Source organism: Microplitis mediator, chromosome 10 (assembly GCF_029852145.1).
Source record: "Microplitis mediator isolate UGA2020A chromosome 10, iyMicMedi2.1, whole genome shotgun sequence".
NCBI lineage: Eukaryota > Metazoa > Arthropoda > Insecta > Hymenoptera > Braconidae > Microplitis > Microplitis mediator.
Genome location: NC_079978.1, coordinates 9,221,226 through 9,241,249, shown reverse-complemented (window position 1 = coordinate 9,241,249; position 20,024 = coordinate 9,221,226). Strand labels below are relative to the sequence as shown.

Below are 20,024 nucleotides of genomic sequence, written 5' to 3'. Positions count from 1 at the left end.
AAATGACAATCAGCTTTGAATAGGGTTGTCACCTCAAAATTCCGAACAGTCGGGAGATAAATATACTTTATTCACTGGATAAAATCTCAAGGATTAACAACAAATTGATATATTATTATTTTATTTTACGTAAAAATAAATAGCAACACAAAATTGAACAAGTTGGAACATTTCTTACGTTAGATTATTCATTATCTTTATATTTTTAATCTAATTGATTCCCGGGTCAAAAATAAAACTTCACGGAAAAAAATGAACTATACAAATTGAGAAACGAAATTTTGAGTCGTTTTTCACAAGACAAACTCGACTTTTTTTACGGAGGTATGAAATATATTGAGTTTTCACCTTGGTTTAGACTTAACTGGCTTACATTCGTCACGATTTAAGACAAAAAAGTCAAAACTAAAGTGAAACGCGAAAAACACATTTTACACTAAAAAATACTGCTTGCTTTTGACTTGGTTGAACAAGTCTAAAGTAAGGCGAATAAATAACTTTTTTTTGACTTGGTTCAGCAAATCACAAGTAAGATGGATGACTGTCATGCTCGAAGTGAAGACGAATAAGTTTAAACGAAGATAAAAAAAAAGCTCTAAAAGTCAAGAAAAATTTAATTAAAGTCGAAAAAGTCGAGATTTTATCAGAAAATCGTCAGTAAGTCGATAATTTTATAAGAAAATTAGGTGAAGCGAGCCTAAATCAAGTTCTATTTTTTACCCGGGTTGTTGAATAACTTACAACATGAACATGATACACATTATAGAAAAATCAATTAATTTTGTTTAAAAAACATTGTATTTATTGAATTCGGGAGATTTTATTTTGAAATCAGAAGTCGGGAGAAACTACGCGATTTCGAAAGTATCCTGATCAAAACTAGTAAGGTAGCAACCCTCTACCTTTGAAATATCAGTAACTAGTCTATAAGTTTTGTCAGATTTTTTTTAATTAGCATTTATTTTATTCTTTAAATTTATTTGGAAAAAAAAGCCTGCGTTGAAAAGCTGAATACTAAAATTAATAGGATTCAGACAATTTTTTGAAAGTAAACGAATTACGAATTATTTGAATATATGCACACAAAGATTTTGATAAGTTCTTTGTATAAATTTCAAGAAAATTTTCTTTCAATATTGAAAAAATACAAAAATAGAGGACTAGTTTGCACCGAATTGAAAAACTAACTAGTCTTAAAAAGTTCATACTTTATTTTTAAAGACACTTGTTGTCGTTTATGTCTGACTCCTTGTCTGGTTTGAATTTTATAGTTGGGGGCCAGGTATTAATGACAACGAATGTACGCGGAAATGAATAAAACTGATAGTAGAAATTATATGAAAAAATTTGAAAGTATGAAAGGGTTATAAATTATGCGTTAAGGGGTCAGCACAACCTTTTTGACTTGATCCAATCATTTTATTTTATTTTTAAATATAGTACTGGTAATTGCCACATTTGAATGCTGGCGCCACTTGAATATTATCTACTAGTCCTACAGTTTTCCGCTCCGAGTGGGTCGTAGTAAAATTAACAATTGTACGGATTATTATTATTCACTGAGTTTTTATGTAAATAAATATATTTATGTGTCAATTATAATAATAAATATATGATATACTGTGAATGACCAAGGTAAATAAAAATACTTAATTTATACAGTAATTATTATTTTTGGGTAAAATTATAAATCTAGGTGCCCTAAATTTATAATAATAAGACTACCCATCCAGGTATTATTTCAATCGCCATCTTTGTTACCAATTTCATATACATATATCTAACAATATATACAACATACATATATTTTCTAAATATCTGTGATGCGTGTTTTTGAAATAACTTTTTTTTTTTTTTAGTGCTAAAATATTTTTTTTAACATAATTAGTAGTCTATGTAAATACAATACAAATTTCTATCATTATTATTAATTTTCAACAGTATTATGAATTATTGTTTCATAATAATAATTGACCTTGATTTTGTGACGAGAATAATTTCAGTATTACGAAACTTTTTAGCTGTCAATAAAAAATTAAAATTTACTTAACCGATATATTTATATTTATTAAATATTAAATAATATCACATAGTATTTAATTATTATATACTTTTAAACCAAAGAATTAAATTAAACCATTTTATAAAATTCATCATTGTTTAAATATTCAAATTTTATTATGATACTGAAATTAACCGTCTAATAATTTTTGGATTTTCATAAAAACGATAAATTAAAAAAAAAAAAAAACATTCACAAAATTGCACCCATACTTTTTTAAATTATCTACATGTGCGTAATTCTAGTTTTTATTTTTGTTTTAAATTAAATTGTTGAAAAAAAATTTGGAAAATTTTTAATTGTCTGCTAACTTCAGGATCATATTTTATTTATGAGTGTGAATGTAGCAGACATCAGAGAAATTTGAAATTATAAATAAATAGAGTAAATAATTAAAAAAATAATATTTATTTAAAATGCACTTATTAATTTGAGAATTTTTTAAATGCACGTTTTTTTTTAATTTTAATTTTATTAATTATTTACTCTATTTATTTATAATTTCAAATTTGTCTGATGTCTGCTACATTCACACTCATTTTTATTTTTACGAATTTAAAAAAAATTAAATAAAAATATTTTTTTGTCTATTCATAAATGAAATTTGAATTTAAAAGATGTGTTGATAACTCTTTCATAGATAACAAATCAAAAGACATTTGATAATAAACTGATAGTTTATTTTTATATGAAAAGAATAATTAATTTAAAAATTTTTTATGACAGCAGTTTTGAAATATATGTGAATAGAAAAAAAAATTATAAGTAATCCCTGATTAAACCCTTACACCTGAAATAATAATTACTTATTCTTACAGACTGTTAGAAAATATGTTATATCTTTAGTATATCATACGTCGTTGTACACTAAGTAAATACAAAAATGATTTAAACAATGTACTGTTATAATTTCAATTGAACAATCAAAGATAAAATTTTAAAAATTCAAATAATCATGGTATTAATAAATAAAGCCAGTCATGAACTTGATAATGGAAAAAAAAATCTATGTAAACACATATAATATTATATAATTATATTTTATAATTCATTAACTTTTATAGTGATTTAAATTTAAGTATTGATTTTAATAGTAAAAGATAATGATAATCAAATAGGTCAAGTTCCATTTGTCTTTTTCAGACGTTTATCCGCTAAAGATTTATACAATTAAATGTATTTTATAAAACTTATATATATTTTACAACAATAATAATACTAATAAAAAATAGACAACAAATTTTTCCATTATTCTATAATCTGATAAAAAGTATAATTTAAATAATTATCATATTTTTTACAATCAAAATTTTTTTGATATTACTAAAAAATTTTGATGATAAATCATCCGCAATAAAAGATTTTAATTAAAAAAATATTAATAATAAAGCAGATAAAAAAAATAAACAATTAATTTTTCATCATAAATTTCTTGATTTAAATAAATAATATAAATGATTATAAAAAAATTTATATTTATTCTTTTTCCTTAAATATTCAAGGTACCTATATCAATAAAAAAAATTTTTTATAGACATTTACACATGTCTATTTATAAAAATCTTGAATTATTAAATATAATTTACATATAATATGTGTTTAAATGTACATCCATAGATATATATGTATTGTCTTTTAACAGTAGACACGATAAATCGAGAGTATAAGAAAGTGAGAGTGTTGATATCGATTCGATACTCGGCAGTAGTATTATTTTTGCCCCAACCTCTGCTCTTTTTTTCATCATTAATTGAACCCATATACTTGATCTACAATTTATAAATTTAAATCTAAGTAAAGAGAAAGTTAAGATAAAAAATAAATAATTTATTACAATTTCTTATGTACTTGAAACAAAATAAATAATCTACCCCAATGCTTACAAAAAATTTTACAAGCCGGAAATGTATAATTAAATTACTAAAAATAAAGTAAAAAAAAATTATTTTTCATTTAAATAAAAGAAAAAATGATAGTTGTAAATATTATTGAATATTTAACTCGGTATTGAATTTAGTATCTACGTTGGTGGGCTGTTTTGGACGGTCGACAGAGCAAAAACGACTGTAAAACCAAGTTCAAGGCCACCCCGTTGGCAACCCCTTACGTCTTTCCATACCGCAATACTTGTTCTCTATTGCTTACTACTACTTCTTCATCCTCTTCTGCTCCATCTTCTCTATCTCATAGTTATTCTTCGTGTTCTTCTTACATTACATTAGCCGCAACGCGTTTCTACCACCCGCCCCCGCAAAAATATAGAGCAGTGTAAGACGTACACGCAATATGCGTAAGAGACGGCGCGTTATATACATATCTTATCTCCCTTCATATAACATTACTCCTACACGACATATATCTTTGTTGTCTTAAACTTTTTTTTTTTTTTTTTTTTTTTTTTGTTATTTCATTCGGAATATAAAAGCTTTCTTATAACTAAACCTCTCGAGACACTTTTTACAGCTTTGCTCCATCGATCTATTCAACTTATAGAATACATTTATTATATTATTATTTTATCCTTAAGTCTTTGTCGAACAATATATCAGATATATATAGATTGATCGAAAATTTTAATAAACTTAGTGATAGAAATTATCCAATAGCAATTTTAAGTATTCTTATTTTTCAATCATTTTAAATTTCAAATTAGTAATTTTAAAATAGTATATTGTGTGACAAGGGATGAAACAAGACGATTTCAGACGGCGGGTGAAGTTGGCTGACATCACCCGCCGTCTGAAATCGTGTTTTATCCTGAATCATACACTATATTTTTCATGATTACCTGCAATCTATTCAATAGTAAATAAGACAAAAATATTATTTTCACTCATTTTTTAGAAATTTTATTTGGTTAATTGAAATTGTCACTTAAAAAATGAAATAACTAACACCGGGCAGAAACACGCATGTTTCTGTCCGCTGTATGAAGGTTTTTGTGAATTACGAATTCGCTTGCAGTTGTTTAGCATCGGCTTGAAATTAGCTTGTTTCGACTGGCTGTAGAGACACTGAAACTTTAAGTTTCGATGCTGGTATTATGAAAAAATTTTTTAACTGTTTATTTTCATGGTCACCTGGTTTTTTCAACATTCATAAATGTTTAAAAAATAAAATCATTAAGGGAAAAATATGTACTCATGTTTTGTAAACTTTCAAAAATTCATAAAATATAATTTTTTTTTTTATAATTGTAATTTCTAACAAAATATATAAAAAAAAAGAAGTATTTGATCGGTAAATTTTTTTATTTTTTGTGGCCGAAAAATCAAATGACTATCAAAGTAAATAATGACGAAATGCTCCAAAGAGCATAAAGATATTGTACAGTGAATGAATTTTTATATTTGAAAATAAGAAAAAAAAACGTTATCAAAACTTTTTTCATCATACATTAAAAGTTACCGCACAGGGTGTTGTTAAAATTAATCTATTTTTTTTTTTTATACTTTGCACTTTATTGTTTTTTTTTCTGTTATCAATAAATTGTTACAAATATTAATAAAGTTTTTTACGCACGTAAAAATTATTTTCTACATACTTATGTAAAAGAAAATAAAAATTAAAAATTATAATTGTTTATGGTAATTGCGTTGTATCTGATAATCGCAAGAATTCAAGATCATATAAAAGTTTAAAGGTCACGTTTAAATTAATGTTTATCTACTTTATCTATTTACAAAGATATTTTTTAATTTAAATTCAAATTAACAAATAACTTAATTTAAAATTTAAAAAATTTAATATTAAAAATATTAAAATAAAAAAATAATTAAAAATTAGTAATAAAAATAAAAATAAATAAAATCAATCTTTTAATTGAAAATAAATCTTAGCTCAGAGAAATAGCGTGTTATGAAATTCAGGATGTATTGATAACAATCCAAGTACACAAGAAAAAAAGCTGATTCGGTATAAGTATCTCAGTAAATCGCGAATTCGTTATTCCCACCCTCACATATATTTTTTTTTTATTTATTTTCTCTTCTCTCACTCAGTTGGTTTACATTCTCACGCAGTCTGCTCTGCAGCTTATATATAATATCCCTTATATATTAACGTTACCGTTGTGTCACATATAACACAGGGAATATAATATAATACCAGGGCGATCGCACAGTCGCGCGCGGTCCGCCGAGCCGTAAACATCAAACAAAACGCGGTAAGAAACACGCGTGCGCGATAATACGATCACGCTTTCAGAACTTTAACTAATTCGTCCTTTAGTTAATCCGATCCTTTCCCTTAATTTTTAAAATTATCTTACTACCTTGGTAACAATAATTAAAATGACAACAACAATCATAATAATAATAAATACATACTTTAAGCTTTAAACCAAAAGTTAATTTAATAAAACAAACAGTAAAGGGTGAAACAAATTGTGAAATATTTATTACCTTTGATTAATAAAATTAAATATAATCAACCACGAAATCAACACAGGGATGTTTGATAATACGGCCATGGACGCCTGGATTTATGACGTGGTATGTTTTGTGACAATTAAATATTTATAAATTTATTTAACTCATCAATTACTCCAATTGTCATTAGATTAAAATTTTGAATTTAAATTATTTATTTATTTTCTTTTTAATAAATAATTAAATTCTTTGTTTACTTGGCTACAATACTAATCCATAAGATTTTAAATATCAGACAAACAATATAAATTTTTTTCGTTTTTTCTTTATATTTGTCTTAAAAGAAATTCAACAAAAGAAAAATGTTTAAGTCCTAAGTAGTTACTCACTTGTGTTTACGTTGTGTTCGGAGTAATAATATGGATTAATTCTTATAAATTATTATGGATTTTAAAAAATTTAATAATAAATCTAAAGATTAAAAGTAAGTTATAAAAAAATACTTTTAATTATAAACGTAATTTATTTAAATTAATAACTTGTGTCTCTGAATATTAATCACTCCGTTTTATTTTTTGAATTTGGGAGGTAATGAAATTTTTTGTTAATTTTGTACATAAATAAATATTTAAGACTTAAGATTCACAAACCATCTAAATGCTTGAATGGAAATGATTAATTAATAATGTATAGAGTTGTTATCAGTTGGAAATATTTAAGTAATTAATGACTGGTTAGAGTACAACATACAAAATAATATAGCACACACGGCACGGGAACGCCTTATTCTTTGAATTCCAATATACAGTTTAGTTTTCAAGGCACAGGATAAAAAAAAGCTTGCTTATTTTTTGAAGATTGTGATGAGCTCACTCCTCTAAAGTAAAGAAAAAAAAATTAATTTTTTTTTTTTCGGTTCTTTTTTCCGTTTCGTTGCATCCATCAGTTGCGGTTATTTTTTTTGTTAACTTTGACTACACACTTAATTATAAATAATATTCTATATATTTTTTCTAATAGCCGTAAAATAAATCTAACTATCAACGAATTTAATAAATAAAGAAATAAAATATATTAAATTAATATTGATTATTTAAGTACGTGATTAAATTCATTAATCAGTTTCTTGTTAGCTAAAAGTTTTAAAAAGTTTCTTTAATCTTTTTTTATTGAAACTTTAATAAGATTTTTTCAAACTTTTTTTACTCACGGCTTTAACATATTAGTTAATAAATATATCATGATATTTAATTTAATTTCCAGCATTAATTTTTAAAAAACTTTGCCATCATATATTTATGTAATATATAGTAAAAAAAAAAATTTTAATTAACTCAGTTGTTAATTCAAGATCATTTTCTTTATACTCAGATTATAATTCGACATTAAACAGAATACAAGTGTTATCCAACTGTCATATATTACCGCACTATTATTAATATATAACTTAAATAAAATTATTAATATGTAATTTTAAAATATCATTATATTAAAAATACATTAAAATAAATATTTACGCATTAACTCAATCAATTTTTAAAATCTAAACTATTTTATCTGAAAATAACTTTCACTTTTCAATAAAAACATTAGATCTCATATACATATATTATATATAAAACATTTACACATTAAATTACTATTTATATTTATTAATAATCGATGATATAAATATTTAATATTTTATTCAATTTGAATAAACCAGCTCCTGAATTTACATATAAAACAAAAAACAAAAAAAAAAATTATAAAGCATAAAAAACTTCATATTCATCTCATATGTCTGAATCGATAATCAATGCTCCAGTCTCGTCTACAAGGCTCGCATAAATAATTCCTTCGGTATCTCGAAGAAATAAAATAAAAAAGTCTACGCTAGAATAATCTTAGCTATTTCATTTATTCATTCATTTATTTTTATTGATACTTTTTTTTTTCCAAATTTTATCATAAACAGAAAAAGTCAGAGTATGATAATAAAATAAAACGTCGTCGTGGATATTTTAGGATTTAAACCTTGTATATTAATATTATATTGGTTTTAGTATGAGTTTCCTGGGATAATTTTTAAAAAATTTATATATACATAAGTGGGGGCGCCGAGTACCGACACGAGACTTACACGGTGCGACGTGGTAGACAACCGTATATGAGTATGTAAATATATATATATATATATATATATATATATATATATATATATATATATATATATATATATATATATATATATATATATTTATACAAAACAAAATACCGAAATTATAAATGTATAGTTGTATGCATGTAATACAAACGATTTAAATACATAAAGCTTTATATTTAAGTGTATGTATGGTTACCGAGCGAGGTAGGCGTCGCCTCGCGGGGGGAGTCAAGTTTAAGGCCACGAGACGTCGGTGACGTCACTCTCCACAGCCGGGCTAGCCCTAACCTTGGACACTATGTAACCGGGCGAATTCTCCAATCGAATGTTTTTTTTTCGAGTGCTATCATCAGACTAAAACTTCTCTCAATACATAACAATAAAATTTTATTTAATCTTCGTCATATTTTTTTTTTTTTATTCTTCTTACATTATTTTATACACTTGCACATTTAAAAAACTTTTGCATTTAAAATCAGGTTTTCATAATGCGAATAACATGCTCATGAGTTAACACTAGATTTACTTGCATTTAACTCTGTCTATTCATCAGCAAGATGACCAGTTGATGCATAATATTCATGACTTAAGTCAGGTTTAAATCTGTTACTAAAATAAAATATAAGTAATATAAAAAAATAAGTAAATAAATAAATAAATCAACGTAAAATATGATAATAATAATTATAACTCAAAGTTTTATACATCGAGGATTTTTGAGCTGACCTCGGACAATGTGTCAGCGTTGACTTTACGTAATCATAATTTCATTTTAAATTTTATTTGTTTATTTATTCATTATTATTTTTTTTTTTGTATTATTCTTTTTACGTTTATTACCACAACCTAATTTTGCGATGTTTAAAAATAAGTAGTAGAGCACTTGTAGTTGATAGGCGACCCCCAGTTGTGTCTTTATACTTGTATATGAACGAGGAGTAACAATCTAGTAATTGAGCCAATACACGAACATTACTAACTGACTGAGCTGTTGCAGTATTATAGTTTATAGTTGTAGCTTACGGTTCGTTTATATACACGTGATATAAGTTAAGAAAAATTTTTATCTCTATTACAATTATTTATATTATATGCAATTAATGGCATGACTAAATTTAACGGTACCTTTAAATATAATTTTAATTATTTATTTTTATTAAACACAATAATCTTTTTTAAATCATAAATCAAATCTGTTATAAAAATATAAAAGTACATAAAATATAATTTATTGTAGGTAATATACATTTTATATGTCTACTAGTAGAGTAGACATTTCTTTAGTCAGACTCTTATAAAGATATTATAATGATATTTTATGTATATTAAATTATTATCGTTTTTAAATAATCGAATATGACATAATGAAAATTGATAAATATTATTTCAATTTTATTTTTATTTGTACAATTTTTTTTAACTTTATTTGTTTATTTTTTTATTTTTAATGTCTGTCAGAACATTCATAATTTAAAGTTTATATAATATGATGTAATGGTCTAAATTTCACTGTGGAAAAAACGAAAAAAAATATTTTTTATTCAGAAAAATTATCAGCGATAAAGCAGTGGGAGAATGTGACGCACAAATCAACATACGTATACATGCCGTTTTTTATTGATCGAGGTACGCGCTTTTTTTCGGAGACACAAAAAAAATTTTGAAGGAGGGTTGTAATGGTCAGGGTCATCGAATAAAATAAAATAAAGCTTTTAAATAATTTTTTTTTTTTTTTCAAGCATCAAAAAAAAGAAATGAAATCTTTTTCTTTTAAGTATACGCAAGTTTTTAAAACGATAAATAAATATTTTATTTATTTTCTTCATGGACCAAGTGCAAAAAACATTTTTTCGATTTGGCAATTGGTGTACTTGGCAACAGATAACGTGCAAGTTAAATTGCGATAAGCCGATGAGCGAGGTCAGACACCCTAATAGATAAGAAAATCGTAACGTTTAATTAAAAAAAAAAATGTTTAAATTTAATAATCCACAAATAAATTGGCAAACTATCTATAAATATCTTATGAAATAAAAATAAATAATTATCGGTAAAGCTTCTTCAGAGCCAGTTTACTCCATTGTCAAGCTTATGAGTAAAAATTAAAAAAGTTTTAATTTTTTAAATCTCTTATATAATCAACCAGTTTAAAAATGAACCTGACAAGTAAACGGCGCGTTATTAAATCGAGCCGTGCAAATTTCGATTCAACGATCACCGGAAGCCAGACTCATGAACACACATCATCAAACTCATGTCCTTAAAACCACACACATGCTGTCAGTCTCGTGAATAAATTTTTTTTTTCCCTCCATCAAATTTAATTGCCGTGTAGCAAAAAATATCCATTAAATTTATAATCTACTATAAAGTTATCATTAACAAAAAAGTTAAATTAAATAATTTTTTTTTTGTTAAATAATAGTCATATTATTTATTAAATAATTTAAAATTATTGATAAAAATAATTTTATTATCTAAATTGCAAAACAATGACAATGGACTCACTAAATATTAATAAATTTATATTTAATTAAAAAAAAAAAACGAGTTTAAAATAAATCACGGTCATTATTCATTGTAGTAATCACCTGATTAAAATAATCATTACTATTCTGTCATATGTAATATTCATTGCACTCGAAATATTATAATGCAAAGTAAGAACACATTTTTATTTACGATTATTTATTTATTTGTTTCGTTTTTTTTTTTTTTTTAGAAAAAATAAAAAGTAATTAGCAGTAACACTTTTTATCTTAAATCCTTCAATAAAGCTCATTTGAAAATAAATAAAATAAAATAAAAAAAAGATGATTCGCAGCGGTGGATTTCAAGGCTGATGCCGTTACGGCCTAACGTCGACGTCGGATATTTCCGTCGACGTTCGGAGTCTAAAATTGCAATGGCGCGTCAGGCTTGGCCTTCGCGATTCCACGGCTCGTTCTTTTAGAAAAGCCAAGTTCAAGGCCGACAAGACGACGTCTTTTTACGTCCCTACGTACATCTTTCTTCCTCTTTATCTGATATTGTTCTGTAATCAATTTTATCAATTAATTTATTTTACTTCAACACCCCTGTATCTTCATAAATATTATTTGTTCACTTAATATCAACCAATTTCACTTCTCTAATTGACATAAATTACTCTTACAGATAACTTATATATATAAAACCATAACATACTGGGTAGGGATTGAATGACCGAATAAAACTACCCGGGAGACTGCAGAGACTTACGCAACCCCAGCCGTTACTTTCAATTTCTTCGGGACAACTTTTAAAAATAATCTTTTAAATAAACATTCAAGTTTAAAAAGTATAAAAATTTTTTTAGGCATCTGTAGTTTTTTAAATTATTATGAAATTATATTTAAATATAATAATAATTGTTATTTTTTTTTTTCAATTATAATTAATAATTAAATTATGAGTGTGAATGTAGCCGACATCAGACAAATTTAAAATTATAAATAATTTAAAAAATAATATTTATAAAAAATGCACTCATTAATTTCAAAATTTTTTAAATGCGCATTTTTTTAAATTTTATTGTATTAATTGTTTACACTATTTATTAATAATTTTAAATTTGTCTGATGTCTGCTACATTCACTCTCATATGCAATTACCAAAAAACTATCTTTTAAATGTAAAGAAAATTACTGAAAGTTATTAACAAATTCAAATCAATTCAAAATATTAAATATAATAAATGTAATTTTAAATAAACTTATTTATATAATTTATTTTTAGATAATTTTAAATTTCCAAGTCATTAAAATTAAAATTACAAAGTATTTTATTTTATTTAAATAATTGTTTTTTTTATTGTCTATAAGTCAATTAATTTTAAATAATTTTTATTTTAAAGCTGATAGTTGTTTGAAAAATCATAATTTTAATTGAAAATTCCTTTTTTTTTTAAGCAAGATTTGGATAAGATAATTTATCTTACAAAAAAAGTTGGTACTGTAGTTGTAAAATCTTTTGAATTAAAATCCAACTCAAAATCTTGATTAATTACAAAAAACTTTTATTTTTAAATAGTCACATTGTATTTTCATTAAATTTATTGCTTCAATTGTTTAAATTATGTGAAAAAATTGATTTTCATGGAAAATTAATAAATTGATGACAATTATCCTTGAAAATCTTTCAAATTTTTAACTGTGTACTTGAAAATAAGAAATGATGGATCATTTTTAAAAAATAACTTTAACAAGAGATTAATTATGTGTTTATAATATTTTTACAATTAATATTATTTAATAGATTAATATTTTTATAGACTACAGACAATGCAATTTAACATGTTGGCCTTCGATCATGAAATTCAATGATTCAGACTTAAAATGTGTAGAGTTCAAGGCTAACTGGAGTTATTTCTTCTCTTTCTTTTAGTCACTCGGTTTCTAAAACCGTAATTTAATATTATATAGATACATACATATTTATATATATGCATCTGATTTTGTATCTATTTCCGTATATATGTCTACAATATTAATTTTTAAAGGATTATTCAGTAATAACTTTTAGTTGTGTCGTTTATCTTGGTCCTTCCGTTCTCTTAAGAAGCTTTACTTGATCGTCGAGGGACCAGTTGTTGTAAAAACGCGAAAAAAATAGAGACAGATGAAAAAAATAATAATGAACAAGCGAAAAAAATTCCTGGTAGTCAGTTCTATAAATGTGTTCACTTGCCTCGAGCTTTAAAAATAGTAACCGTAAAAAAAAAGTGCAGTCTCTTGTCGAGATTTTTAAAGTTTAAACTAAAATGCGAAACAAAATAATCGTCTTTATCGTGTTTTATGCATTTTGATTTTTATTTATACATATTTATTTTTTTATTCAATAAAATAATATGCAAAAACAGATAAATATCGCCATTGATAAGATAAAAATAAATAATATAAATAATCATTTTTTTTTTCTTCGATAAGATAATTTAATGTACAATAAAATATATATATTTATTATATATATATGCAAAGGTATCATTCTTTATTATCATGAAAACATTAATAAAAAAAAAATTTGTATTATTATTAATATTTTATGTATATTTTTATAGGTCTGTATGATGTCCGGCAATACTACAGATACCATGATTCCAACCAATAGAACATTACCGAATATAAAACAGGAAGTTGAGAATCCCACAACGCCAACACAAAATTATCACCAAGTCTGTTCACCGAGTACGACAATTCAACAGCAAGAGGTAAATACTTTTTTTTTTACTTTTAATTAGCCTTGAAAAATAAGTATACCAACTGATAATTAAAGCTGTGCTAATAATTAATTTATTTATTGATTGATCAACTGATTATTTGATTAATAAATTATAATAATATTATTATTAATAATAAATGAATTAACATTGTAGGTCCTTCGTGATATGGATATCACAGAATATGGAGGTGGTGGTAGTGGTGACGGTGGTGGTACGAGTCCTGGTAGTCCTGAAATGCAGCATTGTTCATCAACGACTCAACCCATTGGTACTCCTGAGGTTAATAAGTATATTTTATTTATATATATATAGAATTAATTATTATATCTATAGATTCAACAAAATAAACATATTCAATTTTTGTACAACTTACTTTCATACATAAATAATAAAAATTTATTAGATTATGAACTTATTTTTTTATTTTTCTAGAATGGAGTAAAAGAAGAAGATATGGTACCAAGACGATTATGTCTAGTATGTGGAGATGTAGCGAGTGGTTTCCATTATGGAGTAGCTTCATGTGAAGCGTGTAAAGCATTTTTCAAACGAACGATACAAGGTAAATTAATCTCCTGTTGATGGTTGCTTTATAAAAGCTATTCATCTCTGTCAGATAGCACCACCCTACAAAAATAAAACTTAAAAAAAAAAACATTTTTTCCATTGATTTTATTAATCTTTATCAGTAATTTGTATTTAGACAAATATCATTATAGTATAATAAATATATTTATAAACTGGTGCTGTCTGAAAAAGAAGCCTGAGTATTATGATAAAATAGCAAGTAATTTTACAGGGAATATTGAGTATACTTGTCCAGCAAATGGTGAGTGTGAGATCAATAAGAGAAGAAGAAAAGCGTGTCAAGCATGTAGGTTTCAAAAGTGCTTAAGACAAGGAATGCTTAAAGAAGGTGTACGGCTGGATCGTGTACGTGGTGGTAGACAAAAATACCGACGAGCTACGGATCCTTATTTGCCTGTTAAAACTGTCACACTTGAAGGTAACTAATTGTTTATATATATATATATATATATATATATATATATATATATATATATATATATATGTATGTATATTTTTTGTTGTTGTTTAAACTACATTTGCTTTTAATTTGTGTTGAGTAATTAAAATTATTTCATTTAATCATTTTTATTAACATCTTATGTGTGTGTTTATTGATTGAAAAGAAAAAAAATTTAATATGTGGGAATAAATAACTTTATATATTTTTTTGTATTTAATGTTTTAAGCTAACGTAGGATTATCAGGATCTGGAGATACGACAAGTGAGTTAAGCTTCTTCTACATCTTTCATTGCATGCTATCATTAATCATTATTGTTTGTTTTTAATCATTACTACTATTATTATTATTTAAATTTATAACTTTGCATAATAATTAATTATATTTATAATTATTTTAACAAGAATATTTATTTTTTATATATTTAATTGTTACATAGATAGTATTTAACATAAATATATTGATAATTATTGTTGACAGCTAATTCATTTAATTATAGATAATAAAATGATTGAAGCACTTGTAGCGTGTGAGCCGGACACTTTGCAGGTGTTTAATGCAACCACAAATACACTTGATACTGATCAACGAGTACTTGGCCAACTGTCGGATCTTTATGACCGTGAACTTGTCGGTATAATTGGTAAGTTTTATTATAATAAATTATTATATAAATATTAATTTTATAAAATAAATAATACAGGATGGGCAAAACAAATTCCTGGATTTAGTAGTCTTGCATTAAATGATCAAATGCGATTGTTACAAAGTACGTGGGCAGAAATATTAACATTTAGTTTAGCGTGGAGAAGTATGCCAAACACAGGGCGTTTGAGGTTCGCACAAGATTTTATATTAGATGAAAGACTTGCTCGTGAGTCTCATTGTACTGATCTTTATAATCACGTAAGTATTTAATAATTTATAATTATAATGAAATAATAAATATTAAATAAAATAAAATAAAATTATAGTGTATCCAGATTGTTGAAAGAATTCAAAAACTCAGTTTATCAAGAGAAGAATTTATAATTTTAAAAGCATTAATATTAACAAATAGCGATGTAAGACTAGATGAACCTCAAGCATTGCATCGTTTTCGTGAAACAATTTTAACAACATTATCTGATTTGGTATCAACAGTACGACAGGGTCAGGCAGTACGTGCAACCCAAAATATGTTTTTAATATTACCTAGTTTACGGCAAGCCGACAATATTGTTAGAAGATTTTGGTCAAGTGTTTATAGAACCGGTAAAGTACCGATGAACAAGCTTTTTGTTGAAATGCTTGAAGCTGCTGCTTATCGATGAGACAACGTCAGCTCGATCGACCTTGAAATTGAGATGCGAAGGCCGATCGACGCTGCAACAGCAGTACCAGTTTAGCTGTTGTGATTTATTATATATATGTACAGAGAAATGAATTGTGATGGAGACTTATATTATGAGGAATTACGTCAGGGATATATATAATGTGTAATATGTTTCGAACAATGTTTGTATATTGATTGAAAACAAATGTTTATGTACAGTCATTACGACAAGTTAGTGAGAGAAATGCGCGTAGTTAGATTCTAGTGCTTCGACTTTTATAATAATCGCTAATTAGTTATAATTAAATAAAATAGGCGTAGATTTAATAATTAGAAAGTTTACGTTAATAATCAAAACTATAGCTGGCAAATTAGATTCATTATTCCAATGATTACTAATTAATTATTTAAATAATTGCATGTGTAGAACTGTTAGTAGTGCAATATAAAAAGTAATTAACAATGATGAAGACATATTTAAAAAATAAATATAATTTTTTTCTTTTAGTCAGGTACCCCATTTACAGGTACAAAAAATAATAAAATGTAATCATTATTAATTAGTTATTATTGGTGATAATAATATAATTGTCATCAAATAAATTTTTTTCTGTCGATTGTAAATTTATAAATTAATTACAAGTCGAAGCACTGTATATAAATAGTTTTTTTTTGTAGAAATGTACAAATGGTATCAAGTGATAACAGAGATTATATCGATGTGAATTGATAAATTTTTAAGAAAAAATTTTAGAGAATGGCAGGAACGTTCTGTAAAAATGTTAAAATGGTTACCGGTAGAATGATAATAATTTTTTTTTTTTTAATTAGTAAAGTCCGTTAATAATATACGCTTTAAGAGTCAACATTTATTGATTCTTCGGTATGATCATGTTTATGTGAATAGTCTGTTTGCATGATATTGATTAAATAGTGGTAAGGCCGTTGATAAATATAATATTAATAATATTAATAATAATAATAATAATAATAATAACGATAATGATAAATAAATAAATAAGAAGAATTAGAAAAGAGAAATAAATAAAACTGGTTGTTATGTGACCACTCAGAGTCGTACACACGTGCCATGAGGGCCGTATGAGAGTTAATTCAGGGATCTTAAATATAATATTTAGTTATTATTGTTGTTATGAAGAAATAATTAAAAAAACAAATTCAAGTTTTTTAAAAATCATGTATTATATCAATTACTTTATTTTTGAATATTTAAAATATTTTGTTTGAAAATTAATAATCAAATTTTTGGCTGTAAGAGTGCAATATATATTTATTGACATTCATTAAAATTATTTTATAAAATATCTTGTTAATTTTGAATTTTAATTTTTTATTAATTTTATTTACTACAGGATAAATTATCTGCATGAAATAAAACCAAGTATATATAAACATATATATATTTTTTTTAATGAATTATATGTGAGTAGATTATTTGAATAATAAATATTAAATAATAATTCACACGGTTAATTTCCCAGTGTGTTTAATATGTATAGAGTTTAAAATAAAAAAAAAAAAAGTTTTTTTTTAACAATAAATGATTGTTAAATAAAATACGGCTGTTGATCCACGGCGAATTTGAATAAATAATTTTGATTAATAAATAATCGGCATTTCTTAGCTCTTTTTATTTATATTTTTTTTTTTTTAAATACACTAATTTAGAATAAAAAATGAGTTTCCACCAATTTATAAAGTAATCAGTCGGTTATAAAAATAATAGATTTATTTCCTCAGATTTTTAAAAATAAAAAAATCCGTTTTTTTTATAAATAGTTATATTTTTAAATTTCATTTTCTGTTAAATTTATTTTCCGAAGCTGAGACGCTTCTCTATTAAACTGTGATATTCGCGTTACATAGTGCATAAAACATGAATAATTCCTAATTCATGGATTATTTTAAATAATTATCATTGCAAATAGTAATAAACTCAGCGCACATAGTTGTGTCAGTCTCATTCATAATACGCTTTAATAAATAACTAAAAGTACATAAATACTGTATAAGTCACTGTTATTATTTTTTTAAACCAGTCATTAATTACTCATCTTTACGTGTTCAATAAAAACATAAATATATTTTTAAATCATTATTTAAAATAATATCTTTGATATTGATAACTTTACATAAAGATTTTTGCATCCATTCTTTATTTATTTTTTTCTTTTTTGTAATTATTTCCTAAGTTTAAATATTTTTTGCTTCCAAGTAAAAGTTCGTCGTGGCAGTAGCATTAAAGTCTCAGGGTTTCATACAAATGAACAAACAAACAAACAAATAAATAACAAAACAAAAATTATATATATTAATGTATATAAATAATAATTATAATAAAATATGTCTGTATGAATTGATGGAGTGATATATTTAAAATAAATCGTACATTGTTTAATGAATCTCGTATTTAAAACAAACAAGAAAACAAAAAATCATAATTACTTTCATTTTACAACGTACTGTTATTAATTATTATATTTATAAAATTGCCACTTCGTGTTCGATTGAGTAATCCTCATACGACGTTCTTTTATTTTGTTTAAATAATAAATAAATATATTTTTTATTTAAAAACTTAAACATCACATCAATGCTTTGTCAATAGTTACTAAAAAGTAAAATACATAGTTGGTAATACATAACGTTTTTTAAAATAATGAGAATGTCGTTGGTAGGTAAATCGATACGTAAAATTATAAATGATTGTACATTTAATAATAACAATAACAATAACAATTATTGTTATTATTTATTTTCGTTTGCTTATTGCCACTGTCATAAAGTGTTCTTTTAATTATGTTATATTTCAAAATTACCATATTAAAATTAGTGATAATACAAGATCAAATATATGGATGAAGTTCAAAATAATCTACAAAGTTTCTATCATTTATTGTGAAGAATAAAAAAAAAAATTTTTAAAAACAAGGCATAATCATAAGTCTCACTTCGGAAATGTATTGTCTGTTAATTAATTTAAAAAATTAATAATCAATGTTATAAATAAAATGAAGAAAAATAAATTTTCATCGTGATTATACATAATGTAGTTATATTATAATGATATTGTAGAAATTTATGAGTAATTTTTATATACCCATATTATAAAATGTACAATAGATACAAATAATGAAGTTGTGTAACAGGCTATACAAAGTCAACATGAACACTAAACATTGAACAGTAATAATAATAATTTTAATAAAATTAAATTGTTTATTTGCACATATTACAATGATAATTGGTATAAATTTTATTGCGCAAATTATCTTTTAAAATAAAATTGAGTAAATAATTAATACAACAAAATAATAATCAAAACAAATGTATAATTAATATTTATTGTTTTATTAACACACATCATTTTATTTATTATCATACGTCTTAATATTTTATTTAAATTATCGTTAGCTTAATAATTATCTATATAAATATTTAAAATTATTAATTTTTTTTTTAATTAATGATTAATTACACTTGATATTTATTTTAAGATTAATTTATAAATTTTAATTTCTTTGTTTTATTTATTTTATTGCATTGAGAGATTAAATTATATAGCAAAGAGAAAACTTATTTATAACAGTATATTTTTGTATTAACTATCTCATTATCAATAATATGTTATTAGATATTTAACTTTTTAATTATTTAAATTACAGGTGATGTAGAGATGAAATCTAAATTTATCAGCAAAACGTCACTAAATTCACTATTCAAAAGTTAAATTCTATTTTGTACTAAAACTACTCTATCTCATCAATAATTCGATTACAATGTCAAAAACCTACGACTAATTACATTTTTATATATTTAAAAATGCAGAGGTAATTATAAAT

General features: G+C 24.3%; 1 protein-coding gene across 6 annotated transcripts; it reads left to right on the top strand.

Annotated features, from left to right (window-relative positions):
- Window positions 1–10: 10 nt before the first annotated feature.
- LOC130675305 (steroid hormone receptor ERR2) lies at window positions 11–19,989 on the top strand. Of its 6 annotated transcripts, XR_008991276.1 has the most exons (10): window positions 6,235–6,555; window positions 13,656–13,805; window positions 13,971–14,096; window positions 14,250–14,379; window positions 14,602–14,823; window positions 15,074–15,109; window positions 15,346–15,489; window positions 15,550–15,752; window positions 15,821–17,097; window positions 19,848–19,989. XR_008991276.1 is itself a non-coding variant. In XM_057480879.1 (9 exons), exons 1-9 carry the CDS (start codon window positions 1,627–1,629, stop codon window positions 16,157–16,159), a joined length of 1,359 nt encoding a protein of 452 aa, XP_057336862.1. In that variant the 5' UTR covers window positions 11–1,626; the 3' UTR covers window positions 16,160–19,548. The 6 variants fall into 6 exon arrangements, 5 of the variants coding, with proteins under 5 accessions (XP_057336862.1, XP_057336860.1, XP_057336861.1 ...); XM_057480879.1 differs by lacking the exons at window positions 6,235–6,555; window positions 19,848–19,989 and adding an exon at window positions 11–1,635 and having other exon boundaries at window positions 15,821–19,548; XM_057480877.1 differs by lacking the exon at window positions 19,848–19,989 and having other exon boundaries at window positions 15,821–19,548.
- The last annotated feature ends 35 nt before the right edge of the window (window positions 19,990–20,024 follow it).

Coding starts and splice junctions, on each gene's coding strand:
- LOC130675305 (XM_057480877.1), top strand. CDS start 6,514: ATGTTTGATAATACGGCCATGGACGCCTGGATTTATGACGTG. Junction 14,824..15,073: donor TAAAACTGTCACACTTGAAG/GTAACTAATTGT, acceptor TAATGTTTTAAG/CTAACGTAGGATTATCAGGA. Junction 15,110..15,345: donor AGGATCTGGAGATACGACAA/GTGAGTTAAGCT, acceptor ATTTAATTATAG/ATAATAAAATGATTGAAGCA.